This window comes from Oncorhynchus gorbuscha, linkage group LG08, assembly GCF_021184085.1.
Source record: "Oncorhynchus gorbuscha isolate QuinsamMale2020 ecotype Even-year linkage group LG08, OgorEven_v1.0, whole genome shotgun sequence".
In the NCBI taxonomy this organism is placed as follows: domain Eukaryota; kingdom Metazoa; phylum Chordata; class Actinopteri; order Salmoniformes; family Salmonidae; genus Oncorhynchus; species Oncorhynchus gorbuscha.
This window is the reverse complement of record NC_060180.1, coordinates 75,264,951-75,291,367: the sequence shown is the minus strand read 5'-3', so window position 1 is coordinate 75,291,367 and position 26,417 is coordinate 75,264,951. Positions and strand designations below refer to the sequence as shown.

The 26,417-nt window shown below is 46.5% G+C and overlaps 1 protein-coding gene across 3 annotated transcripts in view; it reads right to left on the bottom strand.

Annotated features, from left to right (window-relative positions):
- Window positions 1-26,417, bottom strand: part of LOC124042184 (receptor-type tyrosine-protein phosphatase mu-like) — a 621,881-nt gene that overhangs the window by 70,755 nt on the left and 524,709 nt on the right. For all 3 annotated transcript variants that reach the window (XM_046360586.1, XM_046360587.1, XM_046360588.1), the window contains 2 exons: window positions 24,542-24,639; window positions 194-310 (listed from right to left, as the gene is read on the bottom strand). In XM_046360586.1, the coding sequence (XP_046216542.1) occupies window positions 194-310; window positions 24,542-24,639 (215 nt within the window). The remainder of the gene's footprint in view (window positions 1-193; window positions 311-24,541; window positions 24,640-26,417) is intronic.

The window sequence follows — 26,417 nt, the reverse complement described above, 5'->3', positions numbered from 1 at the left end:
GTGTGTGTGTGTGTGTGTGTGTGTGTGTGTGTGTGTGTGTGTGTGTGTGTGTGTGTGTGTGTGTGTGTGTGTGTGTGTGTGTGTGTGTGTGTGTGTGTGTGTGTGTGTGTGTGTGTGTGTGTGTGTGTGTGTGTGTGTGTGTGTGTGTGAGAGAGAGAGAGAGTGTGTGATGTATCAGTAGTAGCAGTCTCACCTTCTCGACAGCGAAGGTCCGTATGACGTACTCTGACAGTAGCTGTGTCTCTATGAGGGTCACCTTGATGTCTCTGTAGATCTCTGTGTCGTCCGGCCAGTACTTACAGCATTTCACCTGCTTGACAGAAACAGAACACACAACACCATGGTAACATAACACACACCATGGTAACATAACACACACCTTGGTGACATAACACACAACACCATGGTAACATAACACACAACACCATGGTAACATAACACACAACACCATAGTAACATAACACACAACACCATGGTAACAGAACACACACCTTGGTGACATAACACACAACACCATGGTAACATAACACACAACACCATGGTAACATAACACACAACACCATGGTAACATAACACACGCCATGGTAACATAACACACACCATGGTAACATAACACACACCATGGTAACATAACACACACCATGGCGACATAACACACAACACCATGGTAACATAACACACAACACCATGGTAACATAACACACACCATGGTAACATAACACACAACACCATGGTAACATAACACACACCATGGTAACATAACACACAACACCATGGTAACATAACACACACCATGGTAACATAACACACACCATGGTAACATAACACACACCATGGTAACATAACACACACCATGGTAACATAACACACACCATGGCGACATAACACACAACACCATGGTAACATAACACACAACACCATGGTAACATAACACACACCATGGTAACATAACACACAACACCATGGTAACATAACACACACCATGGTAACATAACACACAACACCATGGTAACATAACACACAACACCATGGTAACATAACACACAACACCATGGTAACATAACACACACCATGGTAACATAACACACAACACCATGGTAACATAACACACACCATGGTAACATAACACACACCATGGCGACATAACACACAACACCATGGTAACATAACACACACCATGGTAACATAACACACACCATGGTAACATAACACACACCACCATGGTAACATAACACACAACACCATGGTAACATAACACACAACACCATGGTAACATAACACACAACACCATGGTAACATAACACACAACACCATGGTAACATACAGAACTACAACCTGAGACAGTTAAAACTACAACCTGAGACAGTTAAAACAACATGGGTAACAAAGCAAATATGCACCCGGACAAGCTAAACACCTTCTTCGTCCGCTTTATGAAGAACACAGTCCGAGGAGCCTCACGTTCTCCGTGGCCGACGTAAGTAAGACGTTTATGCTTGTTAACCCGGCATCACTAGCCGCATCCTCAGAGCAATGTGCAGACCAGCTGACTGGAGTGTTTACAGACATATTCAATCCCTCGCTATCCTAGTCTGTTGTCCCCCCGCTGTCCTCAAAATGTCAACCATTGTTCCTGTAGCCAAGAAAGCAAAGGTAACTGAACTAAATGACTATCGTCCTGTAGCACTGACTTCCGTCATCATGAAGTGCTTTGAGAGGCTAGTTAAGGATCATATCACCTCCACCTTACCTGTCACCCTAGACCCACTTCAGTTTGCATACCGCCCCAATAGGTCCACAGACGATGCAATCACCATAACACTGCACACTGTCCTATCCCATCTGGACAAGAGGAAATACCTACATCAGAATGCTGTTCATTGACTATCGCTCAACCTTCAACACCATAAAGCTTGAGGACCTGGGTCTCGACCCTGCCCTGTGCAACTGGGTCCTGGACTTCCTGACGGGCCGCCCCCAGGTGGTGAAGGTAGGAAACAACACCTCCTCTATGCTGATCCTCAACAAAAGGGGCCCTACAAGGGTACGTGCTCAGTGAACATAGTCAATGTCACTAGCCAGATACCACCCCTGCACCATAGAGGCTGCTGCCCAATGTACATAGACATGCAATCACTGGTCACTTTAATAATGGAACACTGGTCACTAATAATGGAACACTGGTCACTAATAATGGAACACTGTTCACTTTAATAATGGAACACTGGTCACTTTAATAATGGAACACTGGTCACTAATAATGGAACACTGGTCACTTTAATAATGGAACACTGGTCCCTTTAATAATGGAACACTGGTCACTTTAATAATGGAACACTGGTCACTTTAATAATGGAACACTGGTCCCTGTAATAATGGAACACTGGTCACAAATAATGGAACACTGGTCACTAATAATGGAACACTGGTCACTTTAATAATGGAACACTGGTCCCTTTAATAATGGAACACTGGTCACTTTAATAATGGAACACTGGTCCCTGTAATAATGGAACACTGGTCACAAATAATGGAACACTGGTCACTAATAATGGAACACTGGTCACTTTAATAATGGAACACTGGTCACTTTAATAATGGAACACTGGTCACTAATAATGGAACACTGGTCTCTTTAATAATGGAATACTGGTCACCTTAATAATGGAACACTGGTCACTTTAATAATGGAACACTGGTCCCTTTAATAATGGAACACTGGTCCCTTTAATAATGGAACACTGGTCACTTTAATAATGGAACACTGGTCCCTGTAATAATGGAACACTGGTCACAAATAATGGAACACTGGTCACTAATAATGGAACACTGGTCACTTTAATAATGGAACACTGGTCACTTTAATAATGGAACACTGGTCACTAATAATGGAACACTGGTCTCTTTAATAATGGAATACTGGTCACCTTAATAATGGAACACGGGTCACTTTAATAATGGAACACTGGTCCCTTTAATAATGGAACACTGGTCCCTTTAATAATGGAACACTGGCCCCTTTAATAATGGAACACTGGTCACTAATAATGGAACACTGGTCACTTTAATAATGGAACACTGGTCCCTTTAATAATGGAACACTGGTCCCTTTAATAATGGAACACTGGTCACTTTAATAATGGAACACTGGTCCCTTTAATAATGGAACACTGGTCACTAATAATAACGGAACACTGGTCCCATTAATAATGGAACACCGGTCCCTTTATTAATGGAACACAGGTCCCTTTATTAATGGAACACTGGTCCCTTTAATAATATTGGAACACTGGTCACTTTAATAATGGAACACCGGTCCCTTTAATAATGGAACACTGGTCACTAATAATAACGGAACACTGGTCCCATTAATAATGGAACACCGGTCCCTTTATTAATGGAACACTGGTCCCTTTAATAATATTGGAACACTGGTCACTTTAATAATGGAACACCGGTCCCTTTAATAATGGAACACTGGTCCCTTTAATAATGGAACACTGGTCCCTTTAATAATGGAACACTGGTCCCTTTAATAATGGAACACTGGTCACTTTAATAATGGAACACTGGTCCCTTTAATAATGGAACACTGGTCCCTTTAATAATATTGGAACACTGGTCACTTTAATAATGGAACACTGGTCCCTTTAATAATGGAACACTGGTCACTTTAATAATGGAACACCGGTCCCATTAATAATGGAACACTGGTCACTTTAATAATGGAACACTGGTCCCTTTAATAATGGAACACTGGTCCCTTTAATAATATTGGAACACTGGTCACTTTAATAATATTGGAACACTGGTCACTTTAATAATGGAACACCGGTCCCTTTAATAATGGAACACTGGTCCCTTTAATAATGGAACACTGGTCCCTTTAATAACGGAACACCGGTCCCATTAATAATGGAACACTGATCCCTTTAATAATGGAACACTGGTCCCTTTAATAACGGAACACCGGTCCCATTAATAACGTTCCCATTAATAATGGAACACTGGTCCCTTTAATAATGGAACACTGGTCCCTTTAATAATGGAACACTGGTCCCTTTACTAATGGAACCCTGGTCACTTTACTAATGGAACACTGGTCACTTTAATAATGGAACACTGGTCACTTTAATAATGGAACACTGGTCCCTTTAATAATGGAACACTGGTCCCTTTAATAATGGAACACTGGTCCCTTTAATAATGGAACACTGGTCCCTTTAATAATAATGGAACACTGGTCCCTTTAATAATGGAACACTGGTCCCTTTAATAATGGAACACTGGTCCCTTTAATAATGGAACACTGGTCCCTTTAATAATAATGGAACACTGGTCCCTTTAATAATGGAACACTGGTCCCTTTAATAATGGAACACTGGTCCCTTTAATGATGGAACACTGGTCACTTTACTAATGTTTACATGCTGTTTTACTCATTTCATATGTATATACTGTATTCTAGTCAAGTCCATCCTATTAAACTATTGCTGTATATATACAATTCTACCATTCATATTCTTCAGATATACTACATATTCTATCCACATACTGGTCATTATGTTTATAACGTCTATACATTCCATCACGTATATATATATTTATACTCCGGACTCCAACATCCTAATATTGATGATATTCTTAATTCCATTATTTTACTTTTAGATGTGTGTTTATTGTTATTAATTGTTAGATATTAGTACACTGTTGGAGCTAGGAACACAAGCATTTAGTTAGATACTACTGTACTGATGGAGCTAGGAACACAAGCATTTATTTAGATATTACTGTACTGTTGGAGCTAGGAACACAAGCATTTAGTTAGATACTACTGTACTGTTGGAGCTAGGAACACAAGCATTTAGTTAGATATTACTGCACTGTTGGAGCTAGGAACACAAGCATTTAGTTAGATTCTACTGTACTGTTGGAGCTAGGAACACAAGCATTTAGTTAGATATTACTGCACTGTTGGAGCTAGGAACACAAGCATTTAGTTAGATATTACTGTACTGTTGGAGCTAGGAACACAAGCATTTAGTTAGATACTACTGTACTAATGGAGCTAGGAACACAAGCATTTAGTTAGATATTACTGCACTGTTGGAGCTAGGAACACAAGCATTTAGTTAGATTCTACTGTACTGTTGGAGCTTGGAACACAAGCATTTAGTTAGATATTAGTACACTGTTGGAGCTAGGAACACAAGCATTTAGTTAGATTCTACTGTACTGATGGAGCTAGGAACACAAGCATTTAGTTAGATATTACTGCACTGTTGGAGCTTGGAACACAAGCATTTAGTTAGATATTACTGCACTGTTGGAGCTTGGAACACAAGCATTTAGTTAGATATTACTGCACTGATGGAGCTAGGAACACAAGCATTTAGTTAGATATTACTGTACTGTTGGAGCTTGGAACACAAGCATTTAGTTAGATATTACTGCACTGATGGAGCTAGGAACACAAGCATTTAGTTAGATATTACTGTACTGATGGAGCTAGGAACACAAGCATTTAGTTAGATATTACTGCACTGATGGAGCTAGGAACACAAGCATTTAGTTAGATACTACTGTACTGATGGAGCTAGGAACACAAGCATTTAGTTAGATATTACTGTACTGATGGAGCTAGGAACACAAGCATTTAGTTAGATATTACTGTACTGATGGAGCTAGGAACACAAGCATTTAGTTAGATATTACTGTACTGATGGAGCTAGGAACACAAGCATTTAGTTAGATACTACTGTACTGATGGAGCTAGGAACACAAGCATTTAGTTAGATATTACTGTACTGATGGAGCTAGGAACACAAGCATTTAGTTAGATTCTACTGTACTGATGGAGCTAGGAACACAAGCATTTAGTTAGATTCTACTGTACTGATGGAGCTAGGAACACAAGCATTTAGTTAGATTCTACTGTACTGATGGAGCTAGGAACACAAGCATTTAGTTAGATTCTACTGTACTGATGGAGCTAGGAACACAAGCATTTAGTTAGATTCTACTGTACTGATGGAGCTAGGAACACAAGCATTTAGTTAGATTCTACTGTACTGATGGAGCTAGGAACACAAGCATTTAGTTAGATATTACTGTACTGATGGAGCTAGGAACACAAGCATTTAGTTAGATATTACTGCACTGTTGGAGCTAGGAACACAAGCATTTAGTTAGATACTACTGCACTGTTGGAGCTAGGAACACAAGCGTTTCACTACACCTGCAATTACATCTGATAAATATGTGTGACCAATAAGTTGTTATTTAGAGGTGGAATAATGGTTTGGGGCTGTTTTTCATGGCTCGGGCTAGGTCACTTAGTTCTAGTGAAGGGAAGTCAACGCTACAGGATACAATAACATTCTAGACGATTCTGTGTTTCCAACTTTGTGACAACAGTTTGGAGAAGGTCCTTTCCTGTTTCAGCATGACAATGCACGACCGTGCACAAAGTGAGGTCCATACAGAAATGGTTTGTTCAGATCGTTGTGGAAGAACTTGACTGGTCTGAACAGAGCCCTGACCTCAACCCCATTGAACACCTTTGGGATGAATTGGAACGCCGTCTGCGAGCCAGACCTAATCGCCCAACATCAGTGCCCGACCTCATTAATGCTCTTGTGGCTGAATGGAAGCAAGTCCCCCGCAGCAATGTTCCAACATCTAGTGGTAAGCCTTCCCAGAAGAGTGGAGGCTATTATAGCAGCAATGTTCCAACATCTAGTGGAAAGCCTTCCCAGAAGAGTGGAGGCTGTTATAGCAGCAATGTTCCAACATCTAGTGGAAAGCCTTCCCAGAAGAGTGGAGGCTGTTATAGCAGCAATGTTCCAACATCTAGTGGAAAGTGTCATGTTTGTCATTTATTATCATGTCTTGTCCCTGTGCTCCCCATTCTATTCGTTTCCCTCTGCTGGTCTTATTAGGTTCTTTCCCTCTTTCTATCCCTCTCTCTCCCCCTCCCTCTCTCACTTTCTCGCTCTCTCTTCTCTCTATCGTTCCGTTCCTGCTCCCAGCTGTTCCTATTCCCCTAATCATCATTTAGTCTTCCCACACCTGTTCCCGATCCTTTCCCCTGATTGGAGTCCCTATTTATTCCTTTGTGTTCCGTTCCTGTCCCGTCGGTTCCTTGTTTAGTATTCACCGTGCTGTGATTGTGTTTCGCCCTGTCCTGTCGTGTTTTTTGCCTTCATCAGATGCTGCGTGTGAGCAGGTGTCTCTGTCAACTACGGCCTGCGCCTACCCGAAGCGACCTGCAGTCTGTGGCCGCTTCTCTTGTTATTCCCCTCTACAGACTAGAGGATTTCTGTTATTCCCTGTTTGGACTTGAATAAACTCTGTTTCTGTTAAGTCGCTTTTGGGTCCTCTATCACCTGCATGACAGAAGGAACCGACCAAGGAATGGACCCAGCGACTTCAGACGCTCGTTACACTGCCGTCAAGATCCAAGGAGCTATGCTCGGCAGACACGAGCAGGAATTGTCTGCTGCTCGCCATGCCGTGGAGAACCTGGCCGCTCAGGTTTCCGACCTCTCTGGACAGTTCCAGAGTCTACGTCTCGTGCCACCTGTTACTTCCTGGCCTGCCGAGCCTCCAGAACCTAGGGTTAATAACCCACCTTGCTACTCCGGGCAGCCCACTGAGTGCCGCTCCTTTCTCACGCAGTGTGAGATTGTGTTCTCTCTCCAACCCAACACATACTCTAGAGAGAGAGCTCGGGTTGCTTACGTCATTTCACTCCTTACTGGCCGGGCTCGAGAATGGGGCACAGCTATCTGGGAGGCAAGGGCTGATTGCTCTAACAAGTTCCAGAACTTTAAGGAGGAGATGATTCGGGTTTTTGACCGTTCAGTTTTTGGTAGGGAGGCTTCTAGGGCCCTGGCTTCCTTATGCCAAGGTGAACGGTCCATAACGGATTATTCTATTGAGTTTCGCACTCTTGCTGCCTCTAGTGAGTGGAACGAGCCGGCGCTGCTCGCTCGTTTTCTGGAGGGACTCCACGCAGTGGTTAAGGATGAGATTCTCTCCCGGGAGGTTCCTTCAGATGTGGACTCTTTGATTGCTCTCGCCATCCGCATAGAACGACGGGTAGATCTTCGTCACCGGGCTCGTGGAAGAGAGCTCGCATCAACGGTGTTTCCCTGCTCCGCATCGCAACCATCTCCCTCCTCTGGCTTTGAGACTGAGCCCATGCAGCTGGGAGGGATTCGCATCTCGACTAAGGAGAGGGAACGGAGGATCACCAACCGCCTGTGCCTCTATTGCGGAGTTGCTGGACATTTTGTTAATTCATGTCCAGTAAGAGGCCAGAGCCCATCAGTAAGCGGAGGGCTACTGGTGAGCGCTACTACTCAGGTCTCTTCATCTAGATCTTGTACTACTATGTCGGTCCATCTACGCTGGACCGGTTCGGGTGCTACATGCAGTGCCTTGATTGACTCTGGGGCTGAGGGTTGTTTCATGGACGAAGCATGGGTTCGGAAACATAACATTCCTTTCAGACCGTTAGACAAGCCTACGCCCATGTTTGCCTTAGATGGTAGTCATCTTCCCAGTATCAAATTTGAGACACTACCTTTAACTCTCACAGTATCTGGTAACCACAGTGAGACTATTTCTTTTTTGATTTTCCGTTCACCGTTTACACCTGTTGTTTTGGGTCATCCCTGGCTAGTATGTCATAATCCTTCTATTAATTGGTCTAGTAATTCTATCCTATCCTGGAACGTTTCTTGTCATGTGAAGTGTTTAATGTCTGCCATCCCTCCCATTTCTTCTGTCCCCACTTCTCAGGAGGAACCTGGCGATTTGACAGGAGTGCCGGAGGAATATCATGATCTGCGCACGGTCTTCAGTCGGTCCCGAGCCAACTCCCTTCCCCCTCACCGGTCGTATGATTGTAGTATTGATCTCCTTCCGGGGACCACTCCTCCTCGAGGTAGACTATACTCTCTGTCGGCTCCCGAACGTAAGGCTCTCGAGGATTATTTGTCTGTGTCTCTTGACGCCGGTACCATAGTGCCTTCTTCTTCTCCGGCCGGGGCGGGGTTCTTTTTTGTTAAGAAGAAGGACGGTACTCTGCGCCCCTGCGTGGATTATCGAGGGCTGAATGACATAACGGTTAAGAATCGTTATCCGCTTCCCCTTATGTCATCAGCCTTCGAGATTCTGCAGGGAGCCAGGTGCTTTACTAAGTTGGACCTTCGTAACGCTTACCATCTCGTGCGCATCAGAGAGGGGGGACGAGTGGAAAACGGCGTTTAACACTCCGTTAGGGCATTTTGAGTACCGGGTTCTGCCGTTCGGTCTCGCCAATGCGCCAGCTGTTTTCAGGCATTAGTTAATGATGTTCTGAGAGACATGCTGAACATCTTTGTTTTTGTCTATCTTGACGACATCCTGATTTTTTCTCCGTCACTCGAGATTCATGTTCAGCACGTTCGACGTGTTCTACAGCGCCTTTTAGAGAATTGTCTCTACGTTAAGGCTGAGAAGTGCTCTTTTCATGTCTCCTCCGTTACTTTTCTCGGTTCCGTTATTTCCGCTGAAGGCATTCAGATGGATTCCGCTAAGGTCCAAGCTGTCAGTGATTGGCCCGTTCCAAGGTCACGTGTCGAGTTGCAGCGCTTTTTAGGTTTCGCTAATTTCTATCGGCGTTTCATTCGTAATTTCGGTCAAGTTGCTGCCCCTCTCACAGCTCTTACTTCTGTCAAGACGTGTTTTAAGTGGTCCGGTTCCGCCCAGGGAGCTTTTGATCTTCTAAAAGAACGTTTTACGTCCGCTCCTATCCTCGTTACTCCTGACGTCACTAGACAATTCATTGTCGAGGTTGACGCTTCAGAGGTAGGCGTGGGAGCCATTCTATCCCAGCGCTTCCAGTCTGACGATAAGGTTCATCCTTGCGCTTATTTTTCTCATCGCCTGTCGCCATCTGAGCGCAACTATGATGTGGGTAACCGTGAACTGCTCGCCATCCGCTTAGCCCTAGGCGAATGGCGACAGTGGTTGGAGGGCGACCGTTCCTTTGTCGTTTGGACAGACCATAAGAACCTTGAGTACATCCGTTCTGCCAAACGACTTAATGCCCGTCAAGCTCGTTGGGCGTTGTTTTTCGCTCGTTTCGAGTTTGTGATTTCTTACCGTCCGGGTAGCAAGAACACCAAGCCTGATGCCTTATCCCGTCTGTTTAGTTCTTCTGTGGCTTCTACTGATCCCGAGGGGATTCTTCCTTATGGGCGTGTTGTCGGGTTAACAGTCTGGGGAATTGAAAGACAGGTTAAGCAAGCACTCACGCACACTGCGTCGCCGCGCGCTTGTCCTAGTAACCTCCTTTTCGTTCCTGTTTCCACTCGTCTGGCTGTTCTTCAGTGGGCTCACTCTGCCAAGTTAGCTGGTCATCCCGGTGTTCGAGGCACTCTTGCGTCTATTCGCCAGCGCTTTTGGTGGCCGACTCAGGAGCGTGACACGCGCCGTTTCGTGGCTGCTTGTTCGGACTGCGCGCAGACTAAGTCGGGTAACTCTCCTCCTGCCGGTCGTCTCAGACCGCTCCCCATTCCTTCTCGACCATGGTCTCACATCGCCTTAGACTTCATTACCGGTCTGCCTTTGTCTGCGGGGAAGACTGTGATTCTTACGGTTGTCGATAGGTTCTCTAAGGCGGCACATTTCATTCCCCTCGCTAAACTTCCTTCCGCTAAGGAGACGGCACAAATCATTATTGAGAATGTATTCAGAATTCATGGCCTCCCGTTAGACGCCGTTTCAGACAGAGGCCCGCAATTCACGTCACAGTTTTGGAGGGAGTTCTGTCGTTTGATTGGTGCGTCCGTCAGTCTCTCTTCCGGGTTTCATCCCCAGTCTAACGGTCAAGCAGAGAGGGCCAATCAGACGATTGGTCGCATACTACGCAGCCTTTCTTTCAGAAACCCTGCGTCTTGGGCAGAACAGCTCCCCTGGGCAGAATACGCTCACAATTCGCTTCCTTCGTCTGCTACCGGGTTATCTCCGTTTCAGAGTAGTCTGGGTTACCAGCCTCCTCTGTTCTCATCCCAGCTTGCCGAGTCCAGCGTTCCCTCCGCTCAAGCGTTTGTCCAACGTTGTGAGCGCACCTGGAGGAGGGTGAGGTCTGCACTTTGCCGTTACAGGGCACAGACGGTGAGAGCCGCCAATAAACGCAGGATTAAGAGTCCAAGGTATTGTTGCGGCCAGAGAGTGTGGCTTTCCACTCGCAACCTTCCTCTTACGACAGCTTCTCGTAAGTTGACTCCGCGGTTCATTGGTCCGTTCCGTGTCTCCCAGGTCGTCAATCCTGTCGCTGTGCGACTGCTTCTTCCGCGACATCTTCGTCGCGTCCATCCTGTCTTCCATGTCTCCTGTGTTAAGCCCTTTCTTCGCACCCCCGTTCGTCTTCCCTCCCCCTCCCGTCCTTGTCGAGAGCGCACCTATTTACAAGGTACGTAAGATCATGGACATGCGTTCTCGGGGACGGGGTCACCAATACTTAGTGGATTGGGAGGGTTACGGTCCTGAGGAGAGGAGTTGGGTTCCGTCTCGGGACGTGCTGGACCGTTCACTCATCGATGATTTCCTCCGTTGCCGCCAGGATTCCTCCTCGAGTGCGCCAGGAGGCGCTCGGTGAGTGGGGGGTACTGTCATGTTTGTCATTTATTATCATGTCTTGTCCCTGTGCTCCCCATTCTATTCGTTTCCCTCTGCTGGTCTTATTAGGTTCTTTCCCTCTTTCTATCCCTCTCTCTCCCCCTCCCTCTCTCACTCTCTCGCTCTCTCTTCTCTCTATCGTTCCGTTCCTGCTCCCAGCTGTTCCTATTCCCCTAATCATCATTTAGTCTTCCCACACCTGTTCCCGATCCTTTCCCCTGATTGGAGTCCCTATTTATTCCTTTGTGTTCCGTTCCTGTCCCGTCGGTTCCTTGTTTAGTATTCACCGTGCTGTGATTGTGTTTCGCCCTGTCCTGTCGTGTTTTTTGCCTTCATCAGATGCTGCGTGTGAGCAGGTGTCTCTGTCAACTACGGCCTGCGCCTACCCGAAGCGACCTGCAGTCTGTGGCCGCTTCTCTTGTTATTCCCCTCTACAGACTAGAGGATTTCTGTTATTCCCTGTTTGGACTTGAATAAACTCTGTTTCTGTTAAGTCGCTTTTGGGTCCTCTATCACCTGCATGACAGAAAGCCTTCCCAGAAGTGTGGAGGCTGTTATAGCAGCAATGTTCCAACATCTAGTGGAAAGCCTTCCCAGAAGAGTGGAGGCTGTTATGGCAGCAATGTTCCAACATCTAGTGGATGTCCTTCCCAGAAGAGTGGAGGCTGTTATAGCAGTAATGTTCCAACATCTAGTGGAAAGCCTTCCCAGAAGAGTGGAGGCTATTATAGCAGCAATGTTCCAACATCTAGTGGAAAGCCTTCCCAGAAGAGTGGAGGCTGTTATAGCAGCAATGTTCCAACATCTAGTGGAAAGCCTTCCCAGAAGAGTGGAGGCTGTTATAGCAGCAAAGGGGGGGGGACCAACTCCATATTAATGCCCACGATTTTGGAATGAGATGTTCGACAATAGTATGTTGTAGTAATTATTAAGTATTTTCAATCCCATTTCCTGATTAGCTGATCCAGCTTCATGTCTCTCATAACGGGATAAAATAACTGAAAACTTTTATAAATTAACATTTTGCAAAGATAATGAAATAAAGATAATAAGGGCTATACGAACCCCACTGGAAGGACCAAACACACACACAACCGCACACACAACCACACACACAACCACACACACAACCACACACACACACAACCACACACACAACCACACACACACACAACCGCACACACAACCACACACACAACCACACACACAACCACACACACAACCACACACACACACAACCACACACACAACCACACACACAACCACACACACAACCACACACACAACCGCACACACAACCACACACACAACCACACACACAACCGCACACACAACCACACACACACACAACCGCACACACAACCACACACACAACCAAACGCACACACAACCGCACACACAACCACACACACAACCAAACGCACACACAACCACACACACAACCAACCACTCACACACACAACCACGCACACACAACCACACACACACACACACACACACACACACACACACACACACACACACACACACACACACACACACACACACACACACACACACACACACACACACACACACACCACCTTATGGAATAGAATGATAATTTTGATCAGGAATAAATGCGACACCCACAAAACACAGAAAAAAACTAGATTTAATTTCCTCATTCTGAAGCGTATGCAGCCATTAGAGCTAAAATGAGATTGGAGTATCGAGTAACACTCTGGGGTGTAAAGACGGAGAGAAAGAGAAAGAAAGAGAGAGACAGAGGTAGAGAGAGAGAGAGAGAAAGAAGAGAAAGGGAGAGAGACAGTGGACAGCGAGATAGAGAGAGACAGAGAAAGAGAGAGACAGAGGTAGAGAGAGAAAGATGGAGAGAAACATACAGAGAGAAAGAGTGTGAGAGGTGAGAGAGAGAGAGAGACAGACAGAGGACAGTGAGATAGAGAAGAGAAAGAGACAGAGAGAGAGAGATAGAAAACAGAGAGAGAGAGAGAGCAAACATAGAGAGAGAGAGAGAGATAAAACAGAGAGAGAGAGAGAGAGAGAAGAAGTTGGAGCTTGTCATCTCTCTGACAGTCCCTGTAGTAAGTCCCTGATGACAGTCCTAGATAGGAGATCACTGCTGTCTCTCTCCAGTGGCAATGAATTCAACCAAAAACCCATTACGTTATTGGATCACGTGAAATGAATCGAACCCCCAGTGATTGGTTTGGGGACAGGCAGGATGGGAAATGAACACTAGCCAAATGCATGTAGATTTAGATTTTTTTTCTTCAAACGCAATCAATTTCAAAACCATTCAATAAATGTTGTTTTAACATGACAAACATGCCTACTGTGAATGAATAAAATAAAATAAAATAAAAAATAAAATGTAAAAAAAAACCAGTGTCTGATACATGTTTGGGAGCGGCTGGTAAGCAGGAGCCGAAAGAGTTCATTTCCCACCATGCCTTTAGGCGGAAAATACTTCCTACATATTTACACACACTCGCACGTATGCACATCATACATCGTACATACCCCCAATCATACACAGACAGACATAAAGACAAACGGACGCAACGGACAGACAGACGAGAGATAAGCGGACAGAAAGATACAAACACACACCTTCTACCCCACATCATGATGGGACACATCACTACTAACCAACCCTCTCCTCTCATACATCATGATGGGTCACATCACTAACCAACCCTCTCATACATCATGATGGGTCACATCACTAACCAACCCTCTCCTCTCATACATCATGATGGGTCACATCACTAACCAACCCTCTCCTCTCATACATCATGATGGGTCACATCACTAACCAACCCTCTCCTCTCATACATCATGATGGGTCACATCACTAACCAACCCTCTCCTCTCATACATCATGATGGGACACATCACTAACCAACCCTCTCATATTGTATGCTTAAGCTCCTCCAGTCTAATCAAGGGAGATTAGAGTATATTTGTGTGTGTGTGTGTGGGGAGGGGTTGAAACTGAAACTGTGCAAGGAACTCTCAGAGTTCATCAGTAGAGCAGTGGCGTTCAGAGAACACACACACACACACACACACACACACACACACACACACACACACACACACACACACACACACACACACACACACACACACACACACACACACACACACACACACACACACACACACACACACACACACACACACACACACACACAGAGCAGCAGTAACAGAGCAGATGGGTTGGGGTGATTTCATGTCCCCACAGGGGCCATGACCAACTGTGTTGCAACACCATTGGACAAGGATCATATAACAGAAGGCCTATCAGAGGCTGTTGAGGATAGAACTACATCTAAACAGGTGTGGAAAAGATGAGGGGAGGAGAGGGGAGGAAAAGAGGAGTGGGCAGGAAAGAGGAGAAGAGTGGAGAGACAGATGAGAGGAGGGAAGGGGGAGAGGAGAGGGGAGGAGAGGAGAGGAGGGAAGGAGGAGAGGAGATGAGAAGAGGAGGAGTGGGTAGAGGAGAGCAGAGCAGAGCAGAGCAGAGCAGAGCAGAGCAGAGGAGAGGAGAGGAGAGGAGAGGAGAGGAGAGGAGAGGAGAGGAGAGGAGAGGAGAGGAGAGGAGAGGAGAGGAGAGGAGAGGAGAGGAGAGGAGAGGAGAGGAGGAGGAGAGGAGATGAGAAGAGGAGGAGTGGGTAGAGGAGAGCAGAGGAGATGAGAGGAGAGGAGTGGGCAGTAGAGAAGATGAGAGGGGGATGAGAAGAGGAGGAGTGGTCAGGGGAGAGGAGAGACAGATGAGAGGAGGGAAGGGAAAGGATGGTGTTGAGAAGAGGAATAGGCAGGAGAGAGAAGAAGAGTGGAGAGACAAATGAGAGACCCGGAGGTGAAGAGAGGAACGATAGGAGGGAAGGGATGGGGATGAGAAGAGGAGGGTAGTGTAATAGGGTAACATGGTAACAGGGTACCAGAGGTAGGGTAACATGGTAACAGGGTACCAGAGGTAGGGTAACATGGTAACAGGGTACCAGAGGTAGGGTAACATGGTAACAGGGTACCAGAGGTTGTGTAACAGGGTAACAGGGTACCAGAGGTAGGGTAACATGGTAACAGGGTACCAGAGGTAGGGTAACATGGTAACAGGGTACCAGAGGTAGGGTAACATGGTAACAGGGTACCAGAGGTTGTGTAACAGGGTAACAGGGTACCAGAGGTAGGGTAACATGGTAACAGGGTACCAGAGGTAGGGTAACATGGTAACAGGGTACCAGAGGTAGTGTAACAGGGTACCAGAGGTAGGGTAACATGGTACCAGAGGTAGGGTAACAGGGTAACAGGGTAACATGGTACCAGGGGTAGGGTAACAGGGTAACAGGGTACCACAGGTAGGGTAACAGGGTAACAGGGTACCAGAGGTAGGGTAACAGGGTACCAGAGGTAGTGTAACAGGGTACCAGAGGTAGGGTAACATGGTACCAGAGGTAGGGTAACAGGGTAACAGGGTAACATGGTACCAGGGGTAGGGTAACAGGGTAACAGGGTACCAGAGGTAGGGTAACTGGGTACCAGAGGTAGGGTAACAGGGTACCAGAGGTAGTGTAACAGGGTACCAGAGGTAGTGTAACAGGGTACCAGAGGTAGGGTAACAGGGTAACAGGGTAACATGGTACCAGAGGTAGGGTAACAGGGTACCAGAGGTAGTGTAACAGGGTACCAGAGGTAGTGTAACAGTGTACCAGAGGTAGGGTAACAGGGTACCAGAGGTAGTGTAACAGGGTACCAGAGGTAGTGTAACAGGGTACCAGAGGTAGTGTAACAGGGTACCAGAGGTAGGGTAACAGGGTACCAGAAGTAGTGTAACAGGGTACCAGAGGTAGGGTAACAGGGTAACAGAGGTAGTGTAACAGGGTAACAGGGTACCAGAGGTAGGGTAACAGGGTAACATGGTACCAGAGGTAGGGTAACAGGGTAACATGGTACCAGAGGTAGGGTAACAGGGTAATATGGTACCAGAGGTAGGGTAACAGGGTACCAGAGGTAGGGTAACAGGGTAACAGGGTAACATGGTACCAGAGGTAGTGTAACAGGGTAACAGGGTAACATGGTACCAGAGGTAGTGTAACAGGGTAACAGGGTACCAGAGGTAGGGTAACAGGGTAACATGGTACCAGAGGTAGTGTAACAGGGTACCAGAGGTAGTGTAACAGGGTACCAGAGGTAGTGTAACAGGGTACCAGATGTAGTGTAACAGGGTACCAGAGGTAGTGTAACAGGGTAACAGGGTAACATGGTACCAGAGGTAGGGTAACAGGGTACCAGAGGTAGTGTAACAGGGTACCAGATGTAGTGTAACAGGGTACCAGAGGTAGTGTAACAGGGTAACAGGGTAACATGGTACCAGAGGTAGGGTAACAGGGTACCAGATGTAGTGTAACAGGGTACCAGAGGTAGTGTAACAGGGTAACAGGGTAACATGGTACCAGAGGTAGGGTAACAGGGTACCAGAGGCAGTGTAACAGGGTACCAGAGGTAGTGTAACAGGGTACCAGAGGTAGGGTAACAGGGTACCAGAGGTAGTGTAACAGGGTACCAGAGGTAGTGTAACAGGGTACCAGAGGTAGGGTAACAGGGTAACAGGGTAACATGGTACCAGAGGTAGTGTAACAGGGTAACAGAGGTAGTGTAACAGGGTAACAGGGTACCAGAGGTAGGGTAACAGGGTAACATGGTACCAGAGGTAGGGTAACAGGGTAACATGGTACCAGAGGTAGGGTAACAGGGTAATATGGTACCAGAGGTAGGGTAACAGGGTACCAGAGGTAGGGTAACAGGGTAACAGGGTAACATGGTACCAGAGGTAGTGTAACAGGGTAACAGGGTACCAGAGGTAGGGTAACAGGGTAACATGGTACCAGAGGTAGTGTAACAGGGTACCAGAGGTAGTGTAACAGGGTACCAGAGGTAGTGTAACAGGGTACCATATGTAGTGTAACAGGGTACCAGAGGTAGTGTAACAGGGTAACAGGGTAACATGGTACCAGAGGTAGGGTAACAGGGTACCAGAGGTAGTGTAACAGGGTACCAGATGTAGTGTAACAGGGTACCAGAGGTAGTGTAACAGGGTAACAGGGTAACATGGTACCAGAGGTAGGGTAACAGGGTACCAGATGTAGTGTAACAGGGTACCAGAGGTAGTGTAACAGGGTAACAGGGTAACATGGTACCAGAGGTAGGGTAACAGGGTACCAGAGGTAGTGTAACAGGGTACCAGAGGTAGTGTAACAGGGTACCAGAGGTAGGGTAACAGGGTACCAGAGGTAGTGTAACAGGGTACCAGAGGTAGTGTAACAGGGTACCAGAGGTAGTGTAACAGGGTACCAGAGGTAGGGTAACAGGGTACCAGAGGTAGTGTAACAGGGTACCAGAGGTAAGGTAACATGGTAACAGGGTACCAGAGGTAGGGTAACAGGGTAACAGGGTACCAGAGGTAGTGTAACAGGGTACCAGAGGTAGGGTAACAGGGTAACAGGGTACCAGAGGTAGTGTAACAGGGTAACAGGGTACCAGAGGTAGGGTAACAGAGTACCAGAGGTAGTGTAACATGGTAACAGGGTACCAGAGGTAGTGTAACAGGGTACCAGAGGTAGTGTAACAGGTTAACAGGGTACCAGAGGTAGGATAACATGGTAACAAGGTACCAGAGGTAGTGTAACAGGGTAACAGGGTACCAGAGGTAGGGTAACATGGTAACAGGGTACCAGAGGTAGTGTAACAGGGTAACAGGGTACCAGAGGTACCCTTGAAACTCTCGAACCACTCCACTACAGCCCCGTCGATGTGAATGGGGGGTGCTCGGTACTTCTTTTCCTATCGTCCACAAACATCTCCTTTGTCTTGTTCACGTTGAGGGAGAGGTTATTGTCCTGCCAGGTCTCTGACCTCCTCCCTATAGGCTGTCTCGTCGTTGTCGGTGATCAGGCCTACTACTGTTGTCGTCAGCAAACTTAATGATGGTGTTAGAGTTGTACTTGGCCACGCAGTTGTGGGTGAACAGCGAGTACAGGAGGGGACTGAGCACACACCCCTGAGGGGCCTGCATATTGAGGATCAGCCTGGCAGATGTGTTGTTGCCTACCTTTACCACCTGGGGGTGGCCCGTCAGGAAGTCCAGGATCCAGTTGCAGAGAGAGGTGTTTAGTGCCAGGGTCCTTAGGTTAGTAGTGATGAGCTTTGTGAACACTATGGTGTTGAACGCTGAGCTGTAGTCAATGAACGGCATTCTCACGTAGGTGTTCCTTTTGTCCAGGTTGGAAAGGGCAGCGTGGAGTGCAATTGAGATGGTGTCATCTGTGGATCTGTTGTGGAGGTATTTGAATTGGAGTAGGTCTAGGTTTTCTGGGATGATAGTGTTGACATGAGCCATGACCAACCTTTCAAAGCACCAACGTGAGTGCTATGGGGCGGTAGTCATTTACGCAGGTTACCTTCGCTTTTCTTGGGAGAGGTTGAAAATGTCAGTGAAGACACTTGCCAGTTGGTCCGTGCATGCTCTGAGTACACGTCCTGTGTAATCCATCTGGCCCCGCGGCCTTGTGAATGTTGACCTGTTTAAAGTTCTTGCTCACATCAGTTACAGAGAGTAACACAGTCGTCCGGAACAGCTGGAGCTCTCATGCATGCTTCAGTATTGCTTGCCTTGAAGCGAGCATAAAAGGTATTTAGCCCGTCTGGTAAGCTCTCAGCTGGGTTTCCCTTTGTAGTCCGTAATAGTTTGTAAACATCCAACCAGCGTCAGAGCTGGTGTCAGAGCTGGTGTCAGAGCTGGTGTCAGAGCTGGTGTCAGAGCTGGTGTAGCCCGTCTGGTAGGCTCTCTTTACTGGGCAGCTCGCGGTTGGGTTTCCCATTGAACAGCTGATGCTCTCATGCATGCTTCAGTATTGTTTGTAATCCGTAATAGATTGTTAACCCTGTTAACCCTGCCACATCCAACCAGGGTTAGAGCTGGTGTAGTATTGTAGTGGGATTCAATCCTAGTGCTGTATTGACGTTTGATTGTTTAAGCATCCCGGATTAGTGTCCCGCTCCTTGAAAACGCCAGGTCTAGCCTTTAGCTCGGTGTGGATGTTGCTTTTGGTTGGGATATGTACATACGGTCACCGTGGGGACGACCTCATCGATGCACTTATTGATGAAGCCGGTGACAGAGGTGGTGTCCTCCTCCATGCCATCGGAAGAATCCCGGAACATATTCCAGTCTGTGCTAGCAGAACAGTCCTGTAGCGTAGCATCTACATCATCTGACCCCTTCCGTATTGATAGGTACTTGAGTTTTCTCTTGTAAACAGGAATCAGGAGAATAGAGTTATGGTCAGATTTGAGGGTGAGCGAGAGGGCGAGGGAGAGCTTTGTACACATCTCTGTGTGTGGAGTTAAGGTGGTCTATAGTTTTTTTCCCTCTGGTTCCTCTGTGACATAGTAGTAAACTGATTTAAGTTTGTCTGCATTAAAGTCCCCGGCCACTAGGAGCGCCACTTCTGGATGAGCATTTTGTTGTTTGCTTATGGCCTTATAAAGCTTGATGAGTGAGGTCTTGGTGCCAAGATCAGTTTGTGGTGGTAAATAGATGGCTATGAAAAATATAGATGAAAACTCTCTTGGTAGATTGTATGATTGTACATAGAGTTGAAGTCAGAAGTTTAAATACACTTAGGTTGGAGTCAATAAAACTAATTGTTCAACCACTCAACAAACTTCTTGTTAATTAACAAACTATAGTCGGTTAGGACATCATTTTTCCAACAATTGTTTACAGACAGATTATTTCACTTATAATTCACTGTACCACAATTCCAGTAGGTCAGAAGTTTACATACACTAAATTGACTATGCCTTTAAACAGCTTGGAAAATTCCAGAAAATGATGTCATGGTTTTAGAAGCTTCTGATAGGCTAATTTACATCATTTGAGTCAACTGAAGGTGTACCTGTGGATGTATTTCAAGGCCGACCTTCAAACTCAGTGCCTCTTTGCTTGACATCATGGGAAAATCAAAAGAAATCAAAAAGACCTCAGGAAAAAAATTGTGAAAAATATTGTAGACCTCGACAAGTCTGGTTTATCCTTGGGAGCAATTTCCAATTTCCGTACAAACAATAGTACCCATGTATAAACACCATGGGACCACGTAGCCTCCATACCGCTCAGGAAAGAGACGCATTCTGTCTCCTGGAGATGAACGTACATTGGTGCGAAAAGTGCAAATCAATCCCAGAACAAAAGCAAAGGTCCTTGTGAAGATGCTGTGAAGATGCTGGAGGAAACAGGTACAAAAGTATCTATATCCACAGTAAAACGAGTTCTATATCGACATAACCTGAAAGGCTGCTCAGCAAGGAAGAAGCCACTGCTCCAAAACCGCCATAAAATGCCAGACTACGGTTTGCAACTGCACCCGGGGAGAAATATATGTACTTTTTGGAGAAATGTCCTCTGGTCTGATTAAACAAAAATAGGACTGTTTGGTCATAATGACCATTGTTATGTTTGGAGGAAAAAGGGGGATGCTTGCAAGCCGAAGAACACCATCCCAACAGTGAAGAACTGGGTGGCAGCATCACGTTGTGGGGGTGCTTTACTGCAGGAGGGACTGGTGCACATCACAAAATAGTTGACATCATGAGGATGGAAAATTATGTGGATATATTGAAGCAACATCTCAAGACATCAGTCAGGAAGTTAAAGCTTGGTCGCAAATGGCTCTTTCAAATGGACAATGACCCCAAGCATACTTCCAAAGTTGTGGCAAAATGGCTTAAGGAGAACAAAGTCAAGGTATTGGAGTGGCCACCACAAAGCCCTGACCTCAAACCTATAGAACATTTTTGTGGGCAGCAATGAAAAAGTTTTGGTGAGCAAGACCTACAAACCTGACTCAGTTACACCAGTTCTGCCAGGAGGAATTGTTCAAAATTCCCACAACTTATTGTGGGAAGCTTGAAATGTTTGACCCAAGTTAAACAATTTAAAGGCAATGCTACTAAATACTAATTGAGTGTATGTAAACTTCTGACCCACTGGGAACGTGATTAAAATAAATAAAATCTGAAATAAATATTTCTCTCTACTATTATTCTGACATTTCACATTCTTAAAATAAAGTGGTGATCCTAACAGACCCAAGACAGGGAATTTTTACTACGATTAAATGTCAGGAATTGTGAAAAACTGAGTTTAAATGTACTTGGCTAAGGTGTATGTAAACTTACGATTTCAACTGTACTCTACCTAGAGACCTAGAGACTTCTTAATTAATATTAGACATCGCGTACCATCTGTTATTGACAAATAGACACACACCCCCACCCCACATCTTACCGGACTTAGTTGTTCTGTTCTGCCGATGCATGGAAAACCCAGCCAACTGTATATTTTCTGTGTCGTCGTTAAGCCACGATCCAATGAAACATAAGATATTACAGTGTTTAATGTACCGTTGATAGGATAGTCTCGAACGGAGCTCGTCCAGTTTATTCTCCAGTGATTGCACGTTGACTAATATAACGGATGGTGCGGCAGGTTACTCCGACAGGCACCCTGATCTCTGCCCGTATTTCCTTATTTTCTTCACGTGAATGACGGGGATGTGGGCCTTGTCTGGTGTCTAAAGAAAATCCTTTGCGTCAGACTCGTTAAAGAAAACAATCTTCGTCCAGTTCGAGGGGAGTTATCGCTGTTCCGATATCCAGAAGCTCTTTTCGGTTGTAAGAGACGGTAGCAGCAACAGTATGTACTGAATAAGTTACACACAAAGTGAAAAAAAAACACAAATAGAATTGGATAGGAGCTGGTAAAACGGCATTCCCCGCGGCGCCATTCTCTCTGTGTGTGTGTGTGTGTGTGTACTTGAGATGGTAAATGAGATCCATCGTCTCTATTTATTTAGTGTGTACCCTGGAACTCAAACGAGCCACTCAATAACAAGTTACACCACTCCTATCTACTGTAAGGACATCCAGGAGAGACAGCTTCTACTCTGATGAACGTCTGTCCGTCCGTCCGTCCGTCCGTCTGGTGGTGTAGTATCTCTCTCTTACTCTCTTACTACAGATGCAGTCAACAGTAAAAGTAGTCAATCAGTCAGTCGCCTCAACTCCTCCACTATAATGAACACCATCAATCAGCTTCCTCTCACTTCACAATGATCTGGAGAGAGGGGGAGGAAGGGAGAGGGAGAAAGAGGGGAAAGGGATATCGCGGGAGCAGGGATAGGGTGGGGGGATAGAGAGTGTAGAGATGGAAAGAGAGAAAGAGTGTAGACGGGGGAGAGACAGAGAGCATTAGAGAGCGATAGAGAGTGTAGAGAGGGGAGAGAGAGACAGAGAACAGCTAACCTGACACAGCTCACTGTCCAGCAGCAACTTAACTGTCCAGCAGCAACTTAACCAACTCCACTATGGTACAGTAGAGCCTGATACATACAGTCCTTGTCTCAAAGAAAACCATCACACTGCTGTAGGTTAGAGACACAGACCCCATTCCTCACACAGTGTCCTACTGTAGGTTAGAGACACAGACCCCATTCCTCACACAGTGTCCTACTGTAGGTCAGAGACACAGACCCCATTCCTCTCACAGTGTCCTACTGTAGGTCAGAGACACAGACCCTATTCCTCACACAGTGTCCTACTGTAGGTTAGAGACACAGACCCCATTCCTCATACAGTGTCCTACTGTAGGTCAGAGACACAGACCCTATTCCTCACACAGTGTCCTACTGTAGATCAGAGACACAGACCCTATTCCTCACACAGTGTCCTGCTGTAGGTCAGAGACACATAGGGCTTAGACGTGTCCTTAGACGTGTCCTACTGTAGGTCAGAGACACGGACCCTATTCCTCACACAGTGTCCTACTGTAGGTCAGAGACACAGACCCTATTCCTCACACAGTGTCCTGCTGTAGGTCAGAGACACAGACCCCATTCTTCACACAGTGTCCTACTGTAGGTCAGAGACACATAGGGCTTAGACGTGTCCTACTGTAGGTCAGAGACACATAGGGCTTAGACGTGTCCTACTGTAGGTCAGAAACACATAGGGCTTAGACGTGTCCTACTGTAGGTCAGAGACACATAGGGCTTAGACGTGTCCTACTGTAGGTCAGAAACACATAGGGCTTAGACGTGTCCTACTGTAGGTCAGAGACACATAGGGCTTAGACGTGTCCTACTGTAGGTCAGAGACACATAGGGCTTAGACGTGTCCTACTGTAGGTCAGAGACACATAGGGCTTAGACGTGTCCTACTGTAGGTCAGAGACACATAGGGCTTAGACGTGTCCTACTGTAGGTCAGAGACACACAGGGCTTAGACGTGTCCTACTGTAGGTCAGAGACACATAGGGCTTAGACATGTCCTACTGTAGGTCAGAGACACACAGGGCTTAGACGTGTCCTACTGTAGGTCAGAGACACATAGGGCTTAGACGTGTCCTACTGTAGGTCAGAGACACATAGGGCTTAGACGTGTCCTACTGTAGGTCAGAGACACATAGGGCTTAGACGTGTTCTACTGTAGGTCAGAGACACATAGGGCTTAGACGTGTCCTACTGTAGGTCAGAGACACATAGGGCTTAGACGTGTCCTACTGTAGGTCAGAGACACATAGGGCTTAGACGTGTCCTACTGTAGGTCAGAGACACATAGGGCTTAGACGTGTCCTACTGTAGGTCAGAGACACATAGGGCTTAGACGTGTCCTATGAAGGAATTGTGTATCATTTGATTTTCACATGCTAGGCACCGTCCCTACTGACCTAGCACTCTAAGTAATGCATTCGAGAAGGGAATAGGCTGTACTTTTAGACAGTCAGTAGTGTACTCACCCTGCCAACTTCCACCAGGTTGGTGACCATGACGATAGCAGCCGTGTTCTCCTGCCACACCATCCTCCAGAAGTCAAACACCGTCTCTTGCATCGGACCTGGTGGGGAGGGAGGGAGAGAGAGAGAGAGAGAGGAGGGAGAGAGGGAGAGAGAGGGAGGGAGAGAGAGAGACAGAGAATGGGAGGGAGAGAGAGAGACAGAGAATGGGAGGGAGGGAGGTGGACAGAGAGAGAGAGAGAGAGAGAGAGAGAGAGAGAAGGGGAGGGAGGTGGAGAGAGAGAGAGACAGAGAAGGGGAGGGAGGTGGAGAGAGAGACAGAGAAGGGGAGGGAGGTGGAGAGAGAGAGAGACAGAGAAGGGGAGGGAGGTGGAGAGAGAGAGAGAGAAGGGGAGGGAGGTGGAGAGAGAGAGAGACAGAGAAGGGGAGGGAGGTGGAGAGAAGAGAGACAGAGAAGGGGAGGGAGGTGGAGAGAGAGAGAGAGAGAGAGAGAGAGAGAGAGAGAGAGAGAGAGAGAGAGAGAGAGAGAGAGAGAGAGAGAGGGAGAGAGAGAGAGAGAGAGAGAGAGAGGGAGAGAGGGAGAGAGAGAGAGAGAGGTGAGAGAGAGAGAGAGAGAAGGGGAGAGAGGTGGAGAGAGAGAGAGAAGGGGAGGGAGGTGGAGAGAGAGAGAGAGAGAGAGAGAGAGAGAGAGAGAGGTGGAGAGAGAGAGAGAGAGAGAGAGAGAGAGAGAGAGAGAGAGAGAGAGAGAGAGAGAGAGAGACAGAGAAGGGGAGAGAGAGAAGGGAGGGAGGGAGGTGGAGAGAGAGAGACAGAGAGAGAGAGAGAGAGAGAGAGAGAGACATCAGATATAAAGGGTACATAGCTGTACAGCATGTGACCTCCAGGGTTCGGAACCCAGATCTCCTGCTCGCCAGAAGAGCTCATTAGCCTGCTAAGCCAAACGCCTAACAGAGGAGGCTGGTGGGAGGAGTTGTAGTAGAACGGGCGCATTGTAAAGAAAAACACGTTTGACTCCGTTCCATTGATTCCATTCCAGCCATTACAGTGAGCCCGTTATCCTATAGCACTGATCCACCTACTTTACACTTATTGTGGCTGACAGAGGAAGAAGAGTGGCTGGGAGAGGAAGAGGAAGAGGAGTAATAATATATGATAATATATGCCATTTAGCAGACGCTTTTATCCAAAGCGACTTACAGTCATGTGTGCATACATTCTACGTATGGGTGGTCCCGGGGATCGAACCCACTACCCTGGCGTTACAAGCACCATGCTCTACCAACTGAGCTACAGGAGTGTATATGTGGTGGAAGAAGACTGAGAGGAAGATCAAGAGCCGTAGTCTCAGATTGAGTTTAGCGCTACTATAATTGATCTTGTGATATTTCATGGTCTATCAATGAGAGAGACGGGTCTGAGAGTGGTGCAGACACATCTGCACCTATTATAACATCTATTGTGTTTCCCAAAACAACCTGTATATTCTGCACGGGCATCTGACTGAACTGCACACGGCAGAAGTAAGTTGAGCAGAGCCTCCAAACCCACTTGTGCGTAATTGTTTTTGTAGTTCTGCTTAGGTTTCCTCCCACGGGCGGGAGAGGTAGGACTTTCACTGCTGTGCAGGAAACTGACACCATTGACATGGGAATCGGAAACAACGGCATAAAACTCACAGAGATTGAGGACAGAGTGTTGGCAGACAACATTACATTTGGAAATATTCCCAATGTAAGCACAACAACTATTTCTAGAGTCCTGAAACAACATCAAGTCAGGATGAAGCAGCTGTCCCCTTTGAGAGAAACTCTGATGGAGTCAAGCAACTCAGGAACCAATAAGTCCAGGTAAGATGACTATAAAATACAGAACAGGTTTT